We start from the raw sequence: 24,942 nt of genomic DNA on the forward strand, positions 1-24,942 counted from the left end.
CTTTCCAATTCAGGGAGGAATTGATTTTTTGCCACCCTTTACTTTGGACTTTGACAATCTGCCACTAGTTAGATTGTAATTGATCTGGTGACACTTATTTCATTGGACTTTGATCTTTTGCCACTTTTCAACACAAAAACAATCTATGGAAATAATAGACAAACTAAGTACACAAAATAGAGGACCAAATTGTACCCTTGCAGCGGTGGCAGCACCAACATGCGGCACCTACAGCGGCAGCGCTCAAGCAGATGCACGCAGCAGCAGCGGCCGCGCAGAAGCAGCGGCGGCAGCGCTAAAGCAGCAGCAGCAGCAACGCGGAGCCAACAGCAGACGCAATGCAGAGCAAGCGGCGGCACCGTTCCTCGCGCGCACTCCGGCGGACGAGGACGAGCCCCAGTCACGTAACCCTAGGAGCGGAAGAGGGGGCGGGAGAGAGGGCCTCACCTTCCTCGTCGGGATCCAGCCGCCGTCCAAAGCAGCGAGCGCAATTCGCCGTCGCCGCCGTCTTCCTTCAGGCCTTGTTTGGATCGGAGGGGTTTTCAGCGGGTTTTTCTCGCGTGGCCCAGAATCCTCGCGAATCCCAGTTGGCCCATTTGGTACGCAGGGTTTCGACGGCCCAACCCTCCTATGCCCGCCTTTCCACGCAGTTCAGTTTCTCAAAAAAAAAAACGCGGTTCAGAGCCCTCTAGAGGTGAGTCATGGATTTGGGAGGAGACGAAGGGTGTGTTTGGATTGTTGCCAAAGTGCATCCTATCAAAAAATTTGGTCATAACTCAAAGATTGGTTTTTATTTGAATGGTTGCCAATTTTTTGGCATGCGAATGAACTCTAACCAATTCTAGTTCATTTTTCTTGCCAATGTTGGCCAGATCATGGGCAACCAAAATTTTGGCTAGTCAATGCTTTAGTGGGGCAATCTTGGGCATAGACCAAACACGCCCGAAGCCCCCGCCTACTCACCGCGCCGCCCGCCCGACTTTCCTCGACACGCCGCCGGCCGACGCCTTGACTCCAGCGTACTGGTCTTCTTCCCGGCTGTAAGTCCACCCACTCCCCTCCTTCCCCTCGTTGTCTAGGTTTCTTCCATCCGCCCGCCCATGGTTGTCGTCTCGTCCTCCCTGGCGAGCTCGCCTAGAACGCCGTCTCCGAGGGCACCAAGGCTGTCACCAAGTTCACCTCGTCCTAGATGACTAGATAGACTTTGTGTGTTTTATCTGTAGTTAGCTGTTGGATTGTGCCCTGACTTGATTTTGTCTTTGCAATGGAACAACACAGACATGTAATTTCTGGTCTGAACAGAGACATGTTGCTGCTTGGATGTTGGACGTGTTATGATGGTTTGATTGATGTTTTCTGAATGCTTGCTAATGTTGTTGGTTGTTGTAGAAGACTAGAGTGGGTCGTGCAACACAATTGCATTGATCGGTGCACAAGGCATGTATATATGATGTACAGGATAGTGTCACAACCTCAACTATACAGGAGAACTAGGAGGTGGGCCCAAGACACAATATACATGCACACAATATATTCAACACACCCCACCCCCTCCCCCCGCGCAGTCGAAGCGTCGCCGGAGACGCAGAGACTGGAATGAAACTCCTCGAAGGTGGAAGTAGGCAGTCCCTTAGTCATCACATGGATGAACTGTTGTGCGGTCGGAACATGGAGAACCCGAATGTGTCCAAGGGCCACCTGTTCGCACACAAAGTGAATGTCCAACTTAATGTGCTTGGTCCGGCGATGATGAACGAGGTTAGCGGAAAGGTATACCGTAGAGATGTTATCACAGTAGACAACTGTAGCCTGGGAGACATCATGATGCACCTCGTGAAGTAGCTGTTGTAGCCAGGTGCACTCGGCGACTATGTTAGCCACTGCTCAGTACTCGGCCTCCGTGCTGGAGCGCGAAACTGTGGGTTGTCGCTTGGACGACCACGAGACGAGGGAAGAACCGAGGTAGACATAGTAGCCAGAGGTGGAGTGACGTGTGTCAGTGCAGCCAGCCCAATCAGCATCAGAATAAGCCACCATCTCCAGAGAAGTGGACGCCGTGAGAGTGAGTCCAAGAGACATCGTGCCACGGATGTATCGGAGAATCCGTTTGACATGAGAGTCACGAGGGGCATGCATATGGAGACACACCTGTTGAACGGCATACTGTAGATCTGGTTGGGTGAGTATCAGATACTAAAGAGCACTGACGATGGACCGGTAGAACAGAGCATCCGGCACGGGCGAGCCCTCAAGAGCTGAAACCTTGGCCTTCATGTCAACGGGAGTAGTGACAGGGTGACAATTGAGCATGCCGACACGCTCAAGTAGCTCATGCGCATACTTCTGCTGATGAAGAAAGAAGCCGTCGGGTCGCCGAACGACCTCAATGCCAAGGAAATAATGAAGAGTGACCAAGTCCTTGATAGCAAACTCGTCATCCGGAGAGTGATCTGCTAAAGAAGGGCTGCAGAGGACGCCGTCAGGATGATGTCGTCGATGTAGAGTAGCAAATAGGTAGTCGTGTCGCCACGGTGATAGACAAACAACGAGGCATTAGAGCGGGTGACAGATCTCTTATTTGAGTTTTACCCGTGCTTCTTGTTTGATTGCTTATGTATGTTATTGTTTGTTTGTGATAGAATACTCAGAGTGCGAATCGTACTACTATGAATCCCTAGGTTTTGCAGATCGTCGGCAAGGCAAGTAACACTTTGATCATATCCATTTTATTACCCAGTTTTTATGCATTAGTTACAACCCTCAAACATTGCATGGTTAGGATCTGAATAATATGTGGGTTTGGGAAGTAGATGATGAGGTAGAACCTATTGCCCTTTTATTATCAAACCTTTGGGAGTTACTTCTACGTTATGCTCAGGATTGCTATGCTATGCTCGTAGACGTGGTTTGGGTGAGTGTATCCATGACATATGTGAGTATTGTTAATTAATGGTTAACTTAAGGTGGCTACTTAAATACACATCTGGGTGGATTGATTGAGGCACCCTGGAGTACCCAGTGGTTGTTAGGGCACCTGGAGAATTCAGTGTTGTCCTAGGATATCCCGGAGTACCCGTGTGATTATCCTATGGAATGCCACACAGGCTCAAAGGGATCATAAGATTATTCATGCTGGAAACTTCCGTGTGCAGCCACAAGCCAATATGGGCTCTGGCATAGTTGAGTAAGTAGCGTGAGCTCTTGAAGAGGTAGACTAGCAGATGTACTGGGTTGTAGGTGGTACTGTCTACCCAGAGTAGAGAGTTAATGCTTCAGAAAGGCTATGTCTCGATCCTCCGATCATGGATGTGTTCGAGTCTTGTGGGGAAAAGTGCGCAAACCTCTGCAGAGTGTACAAACTAATCATGGCTAGCCGTGTCCCCGGTTATGGACAACTTGAGTATCTGGTTCTTGGATTATCATGTTGATCTCATCACTCTAAATTAATTTGATTGGGTTAATTGATGATGTTTAATTAGGATTGATTTGGAGGAACCTTCTCGATGTTTAACAACCACCGTGATAGTTAAATAAAATTTATTCCTTTGTTGTAGGAAAAATTGGCTTTATGCAAAATTGTAACCATAGAGCTTTCCACCAGCCATATATGCATGTAGAGGTAGCATTTATTCTGTTCATTACTCTATGTGTTACATTGCCAGCATATTCCATGTGCTGACCCATTTCGGGCTGCAACATATCATGTTGTATACTTTTCAGACGACGAGTAAGGTACCATAGGTCGTTGTCATTCACTCAGCTATGCCGTTGGAGTTGATGGACTCACTTTATCTTCCAAGCCTTCCGTTGTTATCTTATTTAGATGACCTTAAGCCATATTATTGTAATAAGTTCTCTTTTGAGACATTCGATGTAATAAGTGTGTGATTGAAACTCTGTTATAAATCCTCAAGTACTGGGCATGTCAGCATTACCGATCCAGGGATGACACTGATGCACAGAGACTAGACTGTTTGAGGTCTGGCTGCTACAAGTTCTCCCTCAACTTCGCCTCTCCCCTTGCTGGATCAACAGGAGGAGACGTCCCCGGGTTGTACGTGTGTTGAACGCGGAGGCGCCGTCCGTTCAGCACTAGATCGGATCTTCCGTGATTTGAATCGCCGCGAGTATGACTCCATCAACCGCGTTCTTGTAACGCTTACGCTTAGCGATCTTCAAGGGTATGAAGATGCACTCCCTCTCTCGTTGCTAGCATCTCCTAGATTGATCTTGGTGACACGTAGGAAATTTTTGAATTATTACTACGTTCCCCATCAATTTCATCTGGGAAGAATGACATGTTCCATGTGTTTACCACATATCAAGTTATCTTGAACATGTTTTTGCGATTGAGATCATCTTCTCTCGCATATCAAACTTGCAATTTTTTGAATATTTTTCCCTCCTTATATATGAATTGTAGCATACACAAGGTAATGACAATGTAGCCTATTACTGTGAGATCTAAGTGATCTTCAATGTGTTATGTTTACACAATTGAGGTTGAGAATTTTTCAAGTTTTTCACTTGAGCATCAAATTTTTGCGTTCTTATTACAAAATCATGATGGTTTTAATTTACCACCCGTAAATTAATTATCTCTGGTTCCTCATGTGGGCAAAGATGACTGCCAAAGAGTTTGAGGAGCTTGCCCTCAATGGCCACAACAATCCTACATGGGTTATGGACATCAAGATCAGTCTTGCGTCTCGTGGGATTGCGAGTGCAATCCAGCCCCGTGAGACTCCTCTCCCGACTAGAGTCACGCCGCTGACAGAATAGCAGAATTATGCTGCTTTATTCATCATAAGGCATCATATTCATCCAGATCTCAAGTCTGAGTATTTACAGGAGGAATATCCTAGTACTCTGTTTTTGGCCCTCAAAACGAGGTATGAACAGCAGAAGGCATTAGTCCTGCCAGAAGCACTCCATGATTGGACTCATCCCCGTCTTCAGGATTTCAAGTCCATCGGTGAGTGCAATCATGTTGTTCATAAGATATGTTCCAAACTGCGTTTTTGTGAGAAGGAACCTACTGAGGGGGAGAAGATAGAGAAAACTTTGTCTACTATGCTCCCTTCAGATAGAATCCTCCAACAACAATATCGTGCTCGTAACTACACTGTCTATTCCGAGCTTATTCACATGTTACTTCAGGCTAAAAAGCATGATGAGCTACTCGCTAAGAATGGCTCTCAGCACCCAGTTAGGGCACAACCTTTACCTGAAGTCCATCTGAATGTTGCAAATAGACAGAAGTTTAATGGTACCCTTCGGGGTAAACATTCCAATTTCGAGCATAAGCAAAAGCGCAATGGGAACAGGAGATCTAGATACCCAGGAAAGCGAAAAGGCACTTCAAAGCCCAGGGTTGATAAATCTAAGCTTTGCAACAAGTGTGGATGCTACATGCATTCTACTGAAAAAGTGCACAATGCCCAAGCATCTGGTTATGTTGTACCAGCAATCTCAGGGACGCAAAGCACCTCAAGGGAAAAGGTTTGAAGCCAACTTCAACCTTCATCCGGATAGCGCAAAAGTAGCCGGTGGTTTGCATGATGTTCCTCCTGGATCGAGCAATGCCGTGGTTCCTTATCTGTGTGAGGATACTGCTGAAATGGAGAACACGTTGACTGAGTACACCGCAAACAACGTGTTTGGCAACTTCGACTAGTCCCTCAATCTCCTTGGTGATCTACTTAATTATGTCCATTTGTGATGATTGTAATAAGAACATAAGTTTGTTGTTGTCTTTATATTGTATTGTATCAGCACATTTGATATAATAAAGACTGTATTCTATATATTACTATGAGGTTTTCTTATTGAAAAATCTTTGTTTTATATAGTTTTCTACGGGGACAATCCGATGAAAGAGGAATTATGCCTTGTGGACAGTGGTACCACAAACTCCATACTGAGGGAGATGAAATATTTCCGAACTCTGAAAAAGATGAATGGAGATATTCTAACTATCACTGGACGCGATACAGTGATTGTTGGTATTGGACGTGCCATATTCACCCTCCCAAGTGATACACAAGTGACAATTGAGGATGCTTTATTGTATCCCGATTCTTCACGTACCCTAATCAGTTATCGAGATATCCGTAAAAATGGTTTTCACATTGAAACCCATGAAGACAACAAAGAGGAGTATCTACTCTTTACCAAAGATCATGGATATGGCAAAAAGGTACATGGGAAGATTCCTTCTCTATCGTTTGGTTTGTATTATACATACATCAAACCCGTAGAACATGTTGCATACAAAGTAAATTTTCAGAATGTTAACGCATTTCAAATATGGCATGATCGCCTAGGCCATCCTGGGATAGGGATGATGAGAAAAATTACTAGCAATTCCATTGGTCATAATTTGCTTGAGTCAAAATTTCCTCAATCTTCTGATTTTGTGTGCACATCTTGTGCCACGGGAAAGCTAATTTTGAGGCCCTCGCACCTGAAAATACAAGCTGAACCACTTCAGTTCCTTGAACGTATTCAAGGAGACATTTGTGGTCCCATTCAGCCATTATCTGGACCTTTTAGGTATTTCATGGTTCTGATTAACGCATCCACATGATGGTCACATGTGTGCCTTCTGTCCACACGGAACCATGCATTTGCCAAGATAATGAGGCAAGTCATTAAGTTGAAAGCCCATTATCTTGAAAGTCGAATTAAGTCAATTCGAATGGACAATGTTGCAAAATTCTCCTCACATGCTTTCAATGATTATTGCATGGTTTTGGGGATTGAAGTTCAGCACTCTGTTCCATATGTCCATACATAAAATGGTTTGGCTGAAGCATTAGTTAAAAGGATTAAGCTCATTGCAAGACCTTTGTTGAAGGATTGCAACTTGCCAACCTCTTGTTGGGTTCACGCTGTTTTACACGCTGCCGACTTGATACAATTGAGGCCAACTGCATATCAAAGTTCTTCCCCTCTGGAATTGGTACGTGGAAATCCTCCCAGCATTTCCCATCTGCGTAAGTTCGGATGTGCTGCATACATCCCGATCTCACCACCATAGCACACATCTATGGGCCCACACAGGAAGTTGGGAATCTATGTGGGGTACAAATCGTCGTCGATTATCAAGTACCTGGAACCTCTAATTGGGGATCTATTCACAGCCTGTCACACTGATTGCATATTTAATGAGGAACATTTTCCGGCATTAGGGGGAGATTTCAAGTACCAGAAAGAATGCCTGGAAATTGATTGGAATGCTTATGCCATTTCATCCTCTGATCCACGTACCCAAGAGACCAAACTTCAAGTTCGAAAGATCATTAATTTGCAACATCTTGCAAATAATCTGCTTGATTCATTTACTGATCTAAAAGGTGTTACAAAATCCTTAAATCCGGCCAGAAACGCACCAAAAAGAGTGGAGGTACCAATAAAAACCACTCAACTCCCTATTCCTAAAAAGAGGGGGAGTAGTATGGCCTCTGGCCTGGAGCATGCTTCTAGCAAGTAGCAAAGGGAATCAAGGAGAAAAACCTCGAAGTTAGTAAATGCAGGTCAACTCAACGTTGACAAACACCTGATGGGTTGTATACACTCAATGAAAGGGAAACCTCCACAACCCAGCTTGAGTATGCACAAACTGGCTGGTACATCGGAACACCCAGACTCAATCGTATTGGGAAATCACAAAGAGTTACTAGGGGTGCAGGAAATTTCCATCAACTATGTTGATTCTAGAGAATCATTTGACCGTAAGACTATGATGTAGACATATATTTTGCTGAAAAGATTGCAGATACCCTTCTCACTGATCATGATCCAAGGTCTATTGTTGAGTGCCAAAAGCGCTCCGACTGGCCTAAATGGAAGGATGCAATCCAAGTAGAAATTGCCTCGCTTAACAAAAGAAAGGTATTCACTGAAGCAATACCGACACCTCCCAATGTTTTCCCTGTGGGATTCAAATGGGTTTTTCCTCCGGAAACGGGATGAGAACAATGAGGTGGTGAGATATAAAGCAAGGCTCGTAGCACAAGGTTTCACGCAGAAACCCGGCATTGATTTCACTGAAACATATTCTCCAATAATGAGTGCAACCACTTTCCGATATCTTATATCCTAGGCAGTGCAAAATCATCTATCTATGCAGTTGATGGACGTTGTGACCGCATATCTTTACGGGTCACTAGATTCGGACATATATATGAAGGTTCCTGATGGAATCTCTGTCCCGAACAAAAATGCAAAATGCAACATGTATTGTGTAAAGCTGAATAAGTCATTATATAGCTTAAGGCAGTCAGGACGGATGTGGTACAACCGACTCAGTGAGTTCCTTCTTCAGAAAGGTTACTCCAATAGTGTTGATTGCCCATGTGTTTTCATCAAGAAATCCTCTACAGGATTTTGCATCATTTCTGTATATGTTGATGATCTCAACATCATCGGCAACACACCAGACATTGATGAAGCACGCAATCACCTAAAGATGGAATTTGAGATGAAGGATTTGGGTAAAACCAAATTTTGCTTAGGCATTCAACTTGAGCACCTTCCCCAAGGAATCATGGTACACCAATCTGCCTATATCCAGAAATTATTGGAGAAATTCAATATGGACAAATCCTATACAACTAAAACTCCCATGGTGGTTCGATCTCTAGATGTAGACAAAGATCCGTTCAGACCAAGGGATGATGGAGAAGAGGTGTTGGGACCTGGAGTTCCATACCTCAGTGTTGTTGGAGCGCTTATGTATCTTGCAAATTACACAAGACCTGACATTGCATTTGCAGTGAATCTACTTGCAAGACATAGCGCGGCTCCCACCAAACGTCATTGGTCTGGAGTGAAGAATATCTTTCGATATCTCCAAGGCACAAAGGATCTTGGCCTATTTTTCAGTTCCAGAATAATCAGGACTCTGATGTGATTGGATATGCAGATGCCGGCTATTTGTCTGATCCCCATAATGCCAGATCACAGACCGGCTTCGTGTTCCTACATGGTGGCACTGCTATATCATGGAAGTCTTCGAAACAGACTCTGGTGGCAATTTCTACCAATCATTCTAAAATAATTTCATTATTTGAAGCAACATGCGAATGTGTATGGCTTCGCAGAATGATAAACCACATACAACAGTCATGTGGAATTGGTTCGATAAAATCACCTACCATTATCTATGAAGATAATGCGGCCTGTATTGCACAGATGCAAACGGCATACATTAAGAGTAATATCACCAAGCATATTTCTCCTAAATGGTTTTCCCCCCATAATCTTCAGAAAAGTGAGGAAATAAGCATTCTGCAAGTCAAATCATGCGACAACCTTGCTGATTTATTTACCAAGTCTCTACCAAATTCAACATTCCAGAAATGTGTTCGTGGAATTGGTATGCGATGACTTAGGGACTTGCAGGTGTCAGGGGGAGTCTCTTCTTGAGATATCCTTATTTAAATGACATCACATTATGCTATTTTTCTTTGTGAGTATATGTTTCAGGATCTCATCAAAGATTTTATGAAGAACTTTCACTACTAGGAAAAGGGCTATAGATGATATGGCTACTAATGGCGCACCAGGCATGTGGTGCGCCATTACTATATACTAATAGTGCACCTTGTTTTGGTGCGCCATTAGTAATATATTACTAATGGCGCACCTGGTGCCTGGTGCGCCATTAGTAGTTTTGAAAAAAAATTGTTACTGATGGCGCACCGTTGTATAGTGCGCCATTACTAGTTGACATAGTAATGGCGCACCAAAGACAACGTGCGCCATTAGTAGTTTTGAAAAAAAATGTTAGTAATGTCGAGCCCTACCTCCCCTCGCCCCGTCGCCCCCCTTCCCTCGCCGCCCCTTGCCCCACCTCCTCTCGCCCCGTCGCCCCCCTCCCCTCGCCGCTCCCTTGCCCCACCACCCGCCGCCGCCACACCGCCCCCTGGCCCCACCGCCCCTTGCCCCGTCGCCCCCACCATGTACCCGCCACCGCCCCCTTGCTCTGCCCCCTGCGGCCGCCGCGCCTGCATGCCGTCGGCGACGCCGCCGCCGCTGTGGTCTTGCGCTGCCCCTACGCCGCCGCCCCCGACCCCCGCGGGACTCCACCGGCCCCTGCAGCAGCCGGCGAGCTCGGCCCCGACGCGCCCACCCCACCTGCCCCTGCCGTCCATCGTCGCCGACGACCCACCGCACCCTACCCCGCTCAACCGACCGCCGCTGCCGACCCCTGGCCCGCACCTTCCCCCACTCCACTGTCGCCGACCCCCGGCCGCACCCTCCCCCGCTCCACCGGCCGCCGCCGTCGACCCCCGGCCCGCACCCTCCCCCACTAGACCATCGCTGACGACCCACCGACCCTCCCCCGCTCCACCGGTCGCCGCCGCCGACCCCCAGCCCACACCCGCCCCCACTCCACCATCACCGACGACCCCCCGCACCCTCCCCTATATGAATATTTTTTCATATTCATAAATATTTTGAAATAACAAATTTGAACATATTTTTAAAAAAATTATTACTATTTTTATAAAAAAAATATTACTGTTATGATTTAAACAAGTTTGAACATATTTAAACACAAATAAATATCAAACAGCATTTAAAATGCATAAAAAATATTGGGGAGCCTTGGAATCAAACCCATGACCTCCTAGTGTGTGTGCTGCGTGCTGACCAGTCAGGCTAGTGGGCGGGTTCTGATGTGGATTGGGTTAGGTGGAATATAACCTAAGTGCTCGAACTGTAATAAAAAACATTCTAATGGCGCACCTCTGCGGGGTGCGCCATTAGTAAGCTTCCCCCCCCCAGTCCACCTATTCCCCTCCCTCGCTAGATCCCCACTCGACCTAACTTTGCCCCCTCCGCCCCAACCATACGCTGCCGCCGCGCCTGCACGCCCCCGTGCTTGCCGTCCCCAGCCGTGCTCGCTGCCCCCGCCGCACCCGACCACCACCGCCCCCAACGCCCCTTCCCCGAGCCGAGCACCGCCTCCCTCGTCGTCCCCCCTCCGCCCGCGCCCGCGCCCGCGCCCTCGACGTCCTCCCGCCCAAGCCTCGAGGGCACCCGCGTGGAACGGATCGGACGAGACACAGAGACAGGCGAGTGGAGGAGCCCACCACGTGTCACCGGAGCTTCAACGCCCAGCCGCTGCCGGAGCTTCAACGCTGGCGTCTTCCTCCATTCCTCCATCCCCTCCCCAGGTGATTCCTCCCTTCTCCTCCACCCCCTCCCCTGCAAACCCTAGGGCCATGGCGGCAGGCTTCTTGCTCCTCAGTTCTACACGCATGGCTAGTTTAGATTGTTCTGCTGTTCACCCATGTGTGCTAGTTTAGATTGTTCTGCTGTTCCTGGTTTAGGGTCTCAATTGAATCAAAGTTAGACCTAATTGGGGTGTTACAGTTGGTCGATCTTAATGTAAGTGAAATCATATCAGCTACTCTGAGTTTGTGATTAATCATTTTAAGAGTTGTTATATCTGACATGATGTGTGGCTGTGCTTGGTGAATTTGAGATGCCTTTTCTTGCCAAAAAAAGAAGATATAATTGATGTGGGCCTTGACGATTTGCACTGCAATTTAGGAAGGAACTTGTTACATGTACATGTCTGCAGCTTCAGTAATTATAAGTACCTTGTACCAAAATCATAAGCACACTAGCCATATAATCCTTCAGAATTGTCTACAACAAGTAACAGAAAGAGCCAAGAGAGAGAACCTTATACACTGTTTCTGTTGATCTGTTTATAAATCCATTATACACTAGTTTATGAATCCATTGTAAGTTGTTGGAACACACTATTGACATGGTGGAAATAGTAATAGTCGTTTGATCTGTTTCATCCCTGTATATATCATGCTCACTAAACATATTATAGTGAAAATTTAGTTTGATGCCATCAAATTCATTGAGTAATACTCTTGGCATTCTTGGAGATCTGCTAGTTTTTGGAAGTTTTTCTTGCTACAGTTAACTGAAAATGTTTAGTGTTCCAACCAGGTCAATTTGCTGTCAATTGCTCTGTAATACTCAACCAGGTTTATGCAAAATGAAGATCAACCATGTTTATGTAATAGATCAAATTGCAATAGATTATCTACAGTAGATCAAACTGCAGTAGATTACTCAATATTCTTGCCATTTGTTGATAGGTTATAAATATTGACCATAAATAAGAATGAATATTGACCATTTGTTGCTGCTAGCACATGTTGAAGTGTACCTGATGATGCTTCTGTAGAAAATTCAATCTTCCTCCTCGGGCATGTGTCGTGTGACCTGACAAAATATAAATGTGTTGTGTGCCATGTGTTGGTAATTCAGTAAAGTCAAGCAAGCACTAGATTTAGGCATGTTGCTTGCTGAAATTGTAGCAGCAACAACAACTATGGCTGAATGATGAACAGGTTATAGTGGTGAGGTTAGTTCAGCAACAACAACTATTTTCAGTTTGTCTTATGGGTCATCTAAAAAAATGTTTTATTGGATCATTCTTGCTGACAACTCCTTGTGGTCAAACTCCTTGCTGACAACTGTTGTACTTGTGAGATTCTTGTCCTTGAATCAAACTCCTTGCTGACAAGCACTTATTTGTTGTGCTTGTTGTCCAGCTTACTTTCATGCATATAGAGTGGTTATTTTCATGCATGTTTTATGATCTGTTGTAAGGGTACTAATTGGTCTCTTCTGCTGCTTATCAGAGATGGGGGAAAGCAGCCACCGCCGCTCTGCCACACCGCAGTACGAGTTGGATGCTTTCGAGTTCTTCAGTATCATACTTGGGACTTCAGTATCATCCATGACGCAGGTATATAAAACGAGAGATCTCCCCTTCACCCATCTCATTATGATATCTGTTGTTTGCTACATCACTCATTGTCCCAAACTCCAGAGGCTGCCTGATAGTTTTATGAACATGTTGGGTGAAGATCTGCCAAATAATGTGAAGCTGCGACAGGCCGGCAGCGGGTTTCGCAGGTTGTCGGATGTGGAGTTGGTGATCAAGGAGGGACACATGTACTTGTATCGTGGGTGGGAGAAGTTCTACCGTGCCTACGACCTGCGGCTGGGGTACTTCCTTCTCTTCAGGTACGACGATGACGCCACCATGCTCACCGTGAAGGTGTTCAACGCGACTATGTGTCGCATGCGCTATGCTGACGATGATGATGCCAGTATGTTCTGCCTCTTCTTTTTCCTCTACATTTGGCTTTGTCTCACATCGATTGTTAACGGTCATTGTTGCATTTGGACAGGCAATGGGAGCAGCAGCAGTGATTATGGTTGTAGCAAAAGCAACAGTGATTCTGGCTTTAGGAAAGCAGCAGTGATTCTGGCAGCAGCGATTCTGACAACAAGAAGGATGATCCGGACTGGAGTGGGGGAGAAGAGGAGCAGAGTGGGGATGAGGAGCTGCAGGATGATGATGACCTAGCGTTGGTGGTGGCTGACCAAGGACAAGAGATGGTGGTGGCTGACCATGGACAAGAGATGGTGGTGGCTGACCATGGGCAAGAGATGGTGGTGGATGAGGATGACCTAGCGATGGTCGTGCCCGTCCTGCCTGAAGGTGGCCTCGCGATGGTGGTGGTGCCTGACAATGACCACGCACCGGTGGTGGCGCCGGCGATCCCACAGCTGGGCGACATGACCACGCCAATTGTGGTAGAAGACTATATCCCGCTGCCTCCACCGCCTCGCCGCTCTTGGCGCATCAGGCTGAGGAAGGAGAAGAAGAAGAACAATGAGAACTGAACTATGTCAGGTATGTCAGATCTCCAAAATGATATTTATATACTTAGTTACCTATGTTATCTCTAATATGCTTAGTTTCCTATAGGTTAGCTTCATTTTACCTAAGTTGGCTCTAATATGCTAACTTAGAGCTTATATGCTTAGTTTCCTATAGGTTAGCTCCAAAATAACTTATGTTAGCACAAAATGATCAAGTTTACATAATAAGCTTATAGTCTTCTTCTTATTCTTCTTCTTTTCCAAAATGACATAGGTTAGCTTCATTTTACCTAAGTTGACTCTAATATGCTAACTTAGAGCTTATATGCTTAGTTTCCTATAGGTTAGCTCCAAAATAACTTATGTTAGCACAAAATGATCAAGTTTACATAATAAGCTTATAGTCTTCTTCTTATTCTTCTTCTTTTCCAAAATGACATAGGTTAGCTTCATTTTACCTAAGTTGACTCTAATATGCTAACTTAGAGAGCTTATATGCTTAGTTTCCTATATGTTAGCTCCAAAATAACTTATGTTAGCATAAAATGATCAAGTTTACATAATAAGCTTATAGTCTTTTTCTTATTCTTCGTATTCTTCTTCTTTTCCAAAATGACATGGGTTAGCTTCATTTTACCTAAGTTGGCTCTAATATGCTAACTTAGAGAGCTTATATGCTTAGTTTCCTATAGGTTAGCTCCAAAATAACTTATGTTAGCACAAAATGATCAAGTTTACATAATAAGCTTATAGTCTTCTTCGTATTCTTCTTCTTCTTCTTCTTCTAGTATTATTCTAGTCTTTTTCTTCTTCTTCTCTTCTTCTTCTTCTTCTTCTAACTTCTTGTTTATCATTTTGCAGATTTGATTTAATTCACGGAAGCTTGCATGGATGGAGTGCTTCTTTTCCATTTGTGTTTTTATTTTGTATCAATGTGAAACTTTTGTAAACTGATGGATAACGGTGTTGGATGAACAATGTGAAACTTTTGTAATATGTAACAATGGAACTATGTGTTGGCTATGTATGTATATATGATGAAACTTGTGTGTTGGATATGATTGTTATATGGATGTTTGTTGTATATATATATGTGTTGGATATCTCATATGTGAAATAGTGACATGAGATTAAGAAAAAACAAAAAAAACAAAAAAATTGTTACTAATGGCGCACTACCATGTGGTGCGCCATTAGTATAGCAGATAGTAGTGGCGCACTTTAGGAAATACTAATGACGCACTACGTGGTGCGCCATTAGAACACCAGATCAAATGGCGCACCGGTGGTGCGCCATTAGAATTTAATTCTAATGGCATGATGCTAGTGGCGCACCAGTAGTGCGCCATTAGAAGGCAAAACTGGTGCGCCACTAGCATGCCTTTTTCTAGTAGTGTTTTGAAGGAGAATCTTTCGAGATGATAGAGCTTTCTGGACAATCGTGAAGATAATTCTACAATGTCAAATGTAGATTAGGGGGAGTGTTAAAACTAATTCTGTAATTAGGGGAAAATCTCCCCTTGCCCAAACTGTCGTTGTGGTTTGTCCCGCAACCGACGCCCCATCGAGGGATCGTCGTGTCCCTTCAGATCGTATAAAGGGCTTGTGTAACCATCAACAGACACATATTTCACTTTCAATCTCAACAATCATACTCCTCCAAACGCCTAACCAAGCACCAAACTCACTTCCTCCACATTTGGGATTGGAGCCAGACGACTAACATTCACCGCTCATCTTAGATAAAGAGAACAATTACTGCCACAACAATTCACCATAGTGCCCAGCCAAGCATCATCATACTCCTCCACAACGCCTAACCAAGCACCAAACTCACTTCCTCCACATTTGGGATTGGAGCCACACGACTTCCATTCACCGCTCATCTTAGATAAAGAGAACAATTACTGCCACAACAATTCACCACAGTGCCCAGCCAAGCATCATCATACTCCTCCACAACGCCTAACCAAGCACCAAACTCACTTCCTCCACATTTGGGATTGGAGCCACACGACTTTCACTCACCACTCATCTTTCTATGTACACAACAACGTCCGTGCACTGCAATAGGATATAAATATTATTATTATTTTGCGGTGGGAAAATATTTTAGTACGTTAAGCTTTTTTTTTTTTTGAAGGAAAGCCTGCTGGCACTTTTTTTTAGTACGTTAAGCTTGTGATTATCTGTCCATAATAATATGATTGTGTAAATAAATGTTCATCAACTACCCATGAATTAATTTATATTTTAATCAGAAGTTTAGTAAGTAAATTAAGTGAAATTAGTTTAGGATACAAATAAATTAAGATGATTAATTAAAATACATAGAAGGCCAGACGAAGGGGTGGTGGAAAGAAGGGTGAAACGAGAACCTTACGTTGTTTTCAACCAATAGAGATAGCGAACAATAATTTCCCTAACGTCTAGAAGCAGAGGGTGGTGAGCGCTCTAGAACCAAACAGCGATATAGTAACAGGAAACGTACACCGAAGGAGGATTTCACAGCCAAATAATAGTTTCGATAATCATGGGCAAAGAACTGCACAAATAGAATAAACAAGGTAACAGTTCCATCAGATAACACGACGGGCATGAACATAGAGCTGCATGCTCAGCATTCATCGACCATTGGGAAAAACAGCAAACCTCGCCAACAGCAACATTGAAAGATGATTGCAGGATAAACTTGGGAAAAGCATTGTGCTCACAACCAAACATCGCGCTCAGGGGAAACAACTAACACCCACACGAACGACAGCTTCCAACAAAATCCTTGGATAACTCACCTTTCCCCTGATATTATAAAGCATGCATTTAAATAGAACCAGAAGCCCATGGAAATTCTGGCTTTGCTCAGTACCCTCGCCCACGAGCCATTCTTCCCCGAGCCCTTCCATACCCCCTTCCGCCCTCGTATCCCCCCCTCCCAGCGGGAGCTTGGTCATATCCCCTTCCGCCTTCGTATCCCCTTCCAGCAGGGGCTTGGTCATATCCCCTTCCACCTTCATATCCCCTTCCACCTCCGTAGCCCCTTCCAGCAGGAGCTTGGTCATATCCCCTTCCACCATCATATCCCCTCCCACCTGGGGCACCGCCACCCCTGCCACGCTCATATCCTGAATGCAGACATATATGTTAAGGGTAACATTGCAAATCTTTCTTAGCATTTCTAGATGCAAAGCCACATTAAAAGAAAAAATGAACAAAGTACACTGTTTATCTCAAAGAGTTCATATGCTCATAATAATTTCAGTTGCATGGCAAATGAACATCTCAAAAAAAACTAACACACCAATTGGATAACCTGGAATGTTTTAACACTTAAAACAGGTAAAGAAGTATATTCATGACAGGTACATCATTAGATCCGCAATCACATGAAAGTGGCATTGCTGCATGTGAAGAATACTGGGATGCATGAGTTATTTACATGATCAACAAACATTGCTTTTAAGCATGCATGGCAATGTAAGACTTCAGTGTGTATGCCTCATGCTATAAAGGTGAAGAACAACTAACTACTTGAATAACAGATCAGAACACGAGTTAAAGCACTCAATCAGGAAACACAAGTATGTTATAAAAGGTCATACCCCCGCGGTAACTCCAATTGCCTCTTCCACGCATACCACCCCGTCCTCGGTTATATCCACCATTTTCTGGTTCAACAAATCAATTGAGCATCCAAACTTCCTTAGATAAGCAAGATCAGCAATAAAAATGTACAAGCTACCCTTATATACCTTGGTAGTTTCCTTGCCGGCCTTGGTTGTAGCCATATCCACCGCCATACCCACCTTGATTATCATAGTACCCACCATCTTGGTTGTATCCGCCTTGATTATCATAGTACCCACCATCTTGGTTGTACCCGCCTTGATTGTATCCACCTTGATTGTACCCACCTTGGTTGTACCCACCTTGGTTGTTTCCATATCCGCCATAACCTCCTCTACCCCAACCCCTACCACGTCCACGGCCCCTTCCTCTGCCACGACCCCGCACATAGGAGTCTAACAGAACAACAATCATGATAAGTTTGAACAACTGAAGTACAAAAACAAGTGCGGACAATCACTGTCATACCTTCATAATCAGATGGCTGTTGGCGAGGTTGACGCATCGGTGCTGGTGCCTGCTGGAGGCGCTGCTGTTGCCTGGGCTGGTCAACATAAGCTGGGCTTTGATACCTACAAAAAAGAAGTATTAATATTCCAAATGTGTATCATGGTTCATGCACACATGTTCTTATCCTATGAAAATAACAGATATATGCATCCAATTTACCCTGGGGAATTTTGGTCCAGCTCTACTGGAGACAAAGTAATAGAAATCATTGAAACATGGCGAGTCATCTCCAGTCTGCAGAATGAAATAAATTAGAATCCTCAGCGGCGCAGAAGTTTAAGTGATAACAGGATGGTAGAAAGAAACAGAAACTTAACGGGACAAGGCCTTCTTCAATAGGTTCCCAGACATCAGTTATGCTGACAGAGCTGATGTTAGTATCTTGGTACAACCCCGGTACTCTTTTCTGTTTTCAAGAAATATATCAAATGTAGTTCTGTACAATGGGACAAAATATGAGAAAATAAAACTGAAGAATTACCTTGATAATCTCTGTGACAGCAACAGACTTACTGATTGCCTGTCCCATGGCTTTCAGAACAATCTCTTTAATCTTCCGGTCCTGATTCAAAATGTTAAACGTGAGTCATGAAGTAAACAATGGGAAAAATCACAGTTAAAAACTATTAAGATAACTGGTTTGCAAAACTAGCAACAAAGTAGACATGATGGACTTCTGAATCTTTCACACCCAGCATCAAATTCAGCACCTCTCCATTACCGAGACCTCCTATCCTACGGCAGCACACAGCCCCACACTATGTAAATGCAATTGACTGCATCCAGGGGAAGTAAGGTAAGGGGGACAGAAGTAACAGCACTAGCACTTCTTACAAATGAACTCCAACTGCTATCACTATCCGCCACGGACTTGACAATCTCACTGTCAATTGAAACTGTTTTTTCAGGGATTGCTAGCAATTGTTGACCACAAATCATAAGAAACATCCCTACATTGCTAAATTTCTATCCTCGATATGTAACCAAAATCCGCAAATCAGATTGACACATTAACTTAATAACAATCTCGGCCGAAGGGCGCATACTTATAAATCTAGATATCCGCCGCATCAAACCAGATTCACAATGAGTTTAGTGCCAACGACATACTGATTCAAAACAATGACAAACAGGTACACATTTGTGCAAATACCACACATCAGCATTGAATTCGTGCGCCAGTCAACGCGCTTCCAGCCGAAACCACGCCGATTCAGCACGACCTCGCCATCAAACCACACAAAACCAGCCGTACGAACGACTCCACCTCCCGCGAAGCCAGACGGGCAGAAACACGCCGCGACCTCGGGGCCGTTTCCGCCGTCGACACGCGCCGAATCGAACCAACGCACACACGAAACAGACGGGACGGGGGCGGGGGCAGGGGAGCGCACCTGGAGGAGGGACGTGGCGTAGGAGACATAGTTGCGGATAAGCCCCTGGGCGGTGATTCGGATCTCGTTCTCGGCGATGGCCGACTCGGGCCGCGGCCGCTCCACCCTCTGGTACCTGTCCATCTCGGGCCCTGGGCGCCGGCCGCCGCTCGTCGCCCGGCGGGTGGGATGGGAGGAGGGATTGGGTTTGGGGAGGGGATTTGTGAGGGTGCGGCGCGAGGTGGGGCGGGGGTGGTGAGGGAGGGGCTAAAACCCTAGGCGGAGCCAACGATACGTGCGCGCTCGTGGGGCGGAGGGCTCGGGTTGCACGAAACCGAGGGTCTCCGCCTTTATTTTTCTACGGGAGAGAAGAAATAGGGATGGGGAGAAAATAAGAAAAGGAAAAGATCGTTCAGGGAATCGGCGGGTCCTTCGGACTTCTGGTTCTCGCGTCTTGGGCCGTTTCCAGGGCCGGCCGGCCGTAGGTTCTAGAGAGTCTGCTGCAGGGGGGACTGTTCGGTTTCCTTTTTTCTAGTTGTGGACGAAATCCGGATGCAGGTATTGTCAGCAACCATTCTATTTTTAAAAAATGTTAAAATAATGAGTGTATCAAAACATTTTCCTTCTTTGGTGAACAACACGTTTGCCTATCCAGAAACAAGAGAAGAAGGTCTGACCTAACCTCCTCAGAGCTCAGCGACTTTCGGCCGTCGGATACGTTCACGGATGGAGTTTGGGCCGTCGGATCGACCCCGCGCGCTTGCGTGCTAGTACCCGACCTACGGGAAGTGGTCCTTCGGATAATTGTTGCCTCGCGGCGGACGCCCTTTGGGTGTGTCGCTACGGCCAAATAGCGCCTGTAGCAATGAATAGTTTAGCTCCCCGTCGGAAATATCTCGTGTCACCGCCGTATTCCCGTACGTATTTTCGTCATTTCACGTATTAGGTCAACACGTGTCGTTTTCCGATACGCTGACTCCTCCCCAATCAGTGCTAGGGTTTGACTCTCCACACCTTTCTCTCACGCACATCTCTCTTTCTCTCGCTCCAGCCGCCGTCACCTGCCATCCTCCCCGTCCGCCGCCGCCGCCCCCATCCTCCTCGTCCGCTGCCGCTGCCACCATCCTCTGCGTCCACTGCCGCCACCATCCTTTGCGTCCGCCGCCGCCGCCACCTACCGGACGGCGCTGTGAAGGAAGCGACCAGAGAGGGAGGCGTCGCCGGTGTCGTGAACCCATGCGGGGACATTTGAGGAGGTCAAGCGTCTATCAACGAGAATGTATGAAATGTATGAATGGTACATGAGAGAAGCCAAGACTACCGACCGAGAGTCCCTCATGGCGAGAATCAAGCGAGTGCATTACTTCCATGAAAAAGCTTTGTGGGTTGAGTTTCAAACATTGTTTCAATTATTCAATCAAGACGCACTCGACAAATCTATCGCCGATTGCTATTGTTTGTAAGTGATTTCTTTCTGTAATTTAAGTCTCTAGCTAGGTATAGTGCTCGTTGCTCATTACCTGTAATTATCCTCACTATATTCTTTTCTGTGGTATTATGCAGAATGAAGATGTATGAAATAAAAAAAGATGGATGTTATGGCATTTGGTTCGTTGACCCAAACACCATTAATGAAGAGACATGGTCACGTGAATATGATCGACCATACACAGAGAAAACCTTGCTAGACTTCTTGGTGCGACTAAATACCCAACAAGACATACTGCTTCCTTATAACTTCAGCTGAGTGACACTGTCTTGTACTATAAGTTCTGTTTTTGCTTTCTAGATGTTACTAAGTGTAGTTGATGAGTTATGCACATGTCCGCTTAATTATACAAATGTGTGTGCATGCAGTTTTCACTGGATTCTGCTAATCATTGAAGTTGACGAGGAAAGAGTTCAAGTACTGGACTCACTACTTAAAGATGTTAATGACTACATAATCGTGAGGGGGATGGTCGATAGGTAATTTCAACCATTATCGAACTATATGTCGGTCTCTTTAGTTCGTCATTTCCTGATATCAACTGATTAATAACTCTTTTGTTCATTTTCTTTGCCGGCGGGCAGGGCTTGGGAAAAGTTCATCAAACAGGTTTCAGGTCCATGAAAACAAAAGCTGAAATGGGTGCGACCCAAGGTAATTAATTAAGTAGCTAGTACTAGCTAGCTGCCATCTATTTAATTTTAGTTTCAATATATACCATTATCAGGCTTGATTAATAATTATCTGATTGAATTATATTCTCGTAAAGGGCCTGAAGCAGGCGTCGGGGACTGATTTATGTGCATACTACGTTTGCGAGAACATTCGTATGGTGACGTCTGAAAGAAGCAGAACTGATAGAGAGTAATGGGCATGTTTGCCAGAACACTATTCACAATTTTTACATCATTATCTAATATATATACACACAACTATACATGCATATTGATATTTTTCTGTAAAGACGAAGAAGATGCGGGATAAGCTCCTGCCAAAGAATCATGTATGAGCAATCAAGAGGAAATAGCGGGATTTTTGCACGACCAGGTCATATATCCCAACGAAGAATACTATTATAAGATGTAATGCCTCCATGCATGTAATGATCTACAATATTGTAGGAGAAATTTTATATGCCAAATTGTGTATATATATATATATATATATATATATATATATATATATATATATATATGAATGGTGGTGAAATTCGATGATATATATATACAGCCGGTCTATTCTGCTAATATTAGCAGAATAACTATTCTAATAACACTTTCGCATTGCATGCTCAATGCAATTGCACTGCACTTTCTGTAGCAAGGGCACTGCAATACACACTAGTGAACTTCGTGTCGTAAAAAACTGCACGCAGTGTTTTTTTGGTACCGTTTTTGCTTTAGTTTTTTAACCGTTTATAATAACGAGGCGTATAATATACCGTTGGAAAGCTATGGATTAGGCGCAACTTCGCCATGTTGAACACTTTTCGAAATTCCTCGCGGTTTAAGAGTAGTTTCAAAAATGGTGCGGCGAATGACGAGTGACAGCAAACGTATTTTCACGATTTTTTCTAAACCGCTCATTGGAATAAAGCAAATAATACGCCGTTGGAAAGATATCATCGATACACATATTTTTCATAGCTATTACGTTTTCTAATTCGTTACGGTTTAAGAGCAGTTTCAAATTTACTAAATCGCGGAAATTACGTTTTTTTGAATTTTTTTCAATTTTGGGTACTATTTTAGCCCCAGTTTTTGAACCGTTTGCCGAAACGAGGAGTATGATACGCCGTTGGAAAGCTACGGACAAGGCGCAACTTTTGTATGTTGGAATATTTTTAAGATTCCTTATGGTTTTTAGTTAATTTTGAAAATCGTGCGACTGACGACGGGAGGCAGCGGCCGTTTTTCACGAAACTTTTGCAAACCTCTGGTCAAAATGATTCGAATTATACGCCATTAGAAAGATATCGATGAGGCGCAACTTTTTCATGTAGAACACTCTCTCTGATTCCTTACGGTTGAAGATTAATTTTGATTTTAACGAAATGCGGACACTCTGTTTTTTCGCGACAACAAAATCACCATATGTACTGCATCACACAGAAAATCGCACTGCTTTAGACTGGAAACCGCACTGTATCAGACTATCAAACGAGCCTCAATTTATTTTTGACGGACGTAAAATTTTCTCACATGAGAGGCTGCACTTCACATCAGGCGTAAGTGAACCGCAAAGTATGGAGAAGTGAATCACATTACTTTTTTGTCGTTTTGATAACAATTTTCTTGCACTTACAAGATGAACAACATCAGACAACTGACCGCATTGCTTCAATCTGAAAACCGCACCGCATCAAATGGTGTGAGCCGCAATACTTTTTTTTGTCGTTTGCCTAACAAATTTTTTCTTGCACTTAACATTGAGGGTAATTGGAACCGCAACGAATCGTACCACTGCTGAAAGTGAGCTACAATCATCCCACAAGGAAAAGAAAATGCATTACAAAAAGAAGTGAACCTTTCATGTTGACTTCTTTTTCAAACTTTCTCATGTCCTTACTCAAACTTCGAACAAAAATTTAAAGAGTGTTCTGCATTGCTGAGAAGTTATTCTTTTTCCTTTTCCCATCGTGTGTTCTGCACTTCAAGCACAAGAGTGTAGTTATCTGTATGCATTTCCTCCATGATATTTTTATTGGCACACGTTCTGCCCTGCACGAAGAAGACTAGTGCACTACAGGGGAGGCACATGTGCATTGCACGAACAATGCGAAAATATTGAAAACACACATTATCACATGTTCATTACAGGGGGAAGGGCAACATAATTCAACACAGGGGGATGCATCCCACGCATCCACCCAACTACATGAACTAGCGGGCCGTTGCTGGGGCCACACACACCAAACCCATCCCGACTTTTTTTTATTTCAATGAACTGCATTTGTATTTAGTTTTTTTGGCGAGTAAACTACGTTGTAGTTTTCTTCTTGTAATTGGTTTTACTCCCTTTTTATGCATTACAGAGAAGAGTGGACTGTTGGGCACATACGCACTGCCTCAAAACTGAAAAACAAAACAGATAAAAATGTGGTGCACCCCTAATCAGACTGCTCCTTCAGAGCTGCACGCCGTGCCCACGACGACGATGAACTGCACAGCACTGACGCCCCAAGAGAACTGCAGTGATGTGCCCAAGTCAATCAGAAAAAAGCAAAAAAAACAATTGAAGGGGGACGAGAGGATGCTCGAGGCCGGTGGTTGCGGCGCCGTGCCTGACGACGAGGGAGGCCGACAAAGTCAAGCGTTGGACGAGGACCCGCATGAATATAGGGGCCCGAACATGGAGCATGACCACGGCCGGGAGGAGGCAGCTCGTCGGCGGCCTCGTTGCAGCACACATGCGAGAATTGGGGTGCCAGCCGTGAGGAAGGGGAGTGTCCCTGCCGATCTGGATGAGCAGCCACTGGAGTCGCGGGTCGGGGTGGGGGCTGCTAGCATGGATCCATGGCCAGGAGGCACGTAGGGGGCGGTTACCGGCTTGGATCCATGGTCGGGCCGTAGATCCATCATCGGCCGGTACTTTGGTGGCGGTGGGAGGTGGAGGGAAGCCCAGCCGGGGCGATGAGGGGCGGTGGCCGCTGGATCCAACTAGCGGTGTGAGCTCTGGAGGGTAAGGGGTGGCCATGGGAGCTCCTAGGAGGTGGAGGGGATGGGTTTGGTTGCGCCTGGCAGTGACCGGCGACGGCGGGGGACGTGGTGCGCGGCGCGGGATGGCCGGGATTTGGGCCGGTGGCACGGTGGCGGTGCGGCAGAAGGTGGACGGGGCGGGGCGAGACGGCGGCGACGCGGCAGAAGGTGGACAGGGGAGGGGCGAGACGGCACCGGCGCGGCAGAAGGTGGACGGGGTCGGGGCGAGGCGGCGCCGGCGCGGTAGAATGTGGACGGGGGCGGGGCGGCGATGGTGCTGCAGAAGGTGGACGGAAGGTGGGGGATTTGGATCGGGGGAGAGGGAGTGGGGCATTGTGCGGGAGGTGGGGGTGGGGTGGGGCTTTTTGCTGCGGCTTGGTTTGTCGGGCTGGGTGGTTTAGTTCACGGGCATGGGACAGTGCCAAGGTGAAAGCACAAGTGCTCCCTGGGTGATTTTGGTAATTAATGTCAACATATCTCTTGTTGGACTAACACTTTTACCTAGTATGTTTCAGATAAGTTCAACATT

At 45.3% G+C, this 24,942-nt stretch overlaps 1 protein-coding gene across 1 annotated transcript; it reads right to left on the reverse strand.

Annotated features, from left to right (window-relative positions):
* Positions 1 to 16,278: 16,278 nt before the first annotated feature.
* Positions 16,279 to 19,573, reverse strand: LOC123091023 (protein argonaute 18). Its single transcript, XM_044512411.1, has 8 exons — positions 19,248 to 19,573; positions 18,335 to 18,415; positions 18,171 to 18,259; positions 18,013 to 18,087; positions 17,812 to 17,915; positions 17,469 to 17,738; positions 17,319 to 17,384; positions 16,279 to 16,841 (listed from the first exon to the last, which is right to left on the reverse strand). The coding sequence occupies exons 1-8, from the start codon at positions 19,368 to 19,370 to the stop codon at positions 16,579 to 16,581; spliced, it is 1,071 nt and encodes a 356-aa protein (XP_044368346.1). The 5' UTR covers positions 19,371 to 19,573; the 3' UTR covers positions 16,279 to 16,578.
* Positions 19,574 to 24,942: the final 5,369 nt, after the last annotated feature.

Source organism: Triticum aestivum, chromosome 4B, assembly GCF_018294505.1.
Source record: "Triticum aestivum cultivar Chinese Spring chromosome 4B, IWGSC CS RefSeq v2.1, whole genome shotgun sequence".
NCBI classification, from domain to species: domain Eukaryota; kingdom Viridiplantae; phylum Streptophyta; class Magnoliopsida; order Poales; family Poaceae; genus Triticum; species Triticum aestivum.

Excerpts from the sequence above, each read along its gene's own strand:
- LOC123091023 (XM_044512411.1), bottom strand. The coding sequence starts at position 19,370 with ATGGACAGGTACCAGAGGGTGGAGCGGCCGCGGCCCGAGTCGGCCATC. Across the intron at positions 18,260-18,334 it reads CTGTCACAGAGATTATCAAG|AAAAGAGTACCGGGGTTGTA; the intron begins GTAATTCTTCAG and ends TCTTGAAAACAG. Across the intron at positions 17,385-17,468 it reads CCGGCAAGGAAACTACCAAG|AAAATGGTGGATATAACCGA; the intron begins GTATATAAGGGT and ends TTGTTGAACCAG.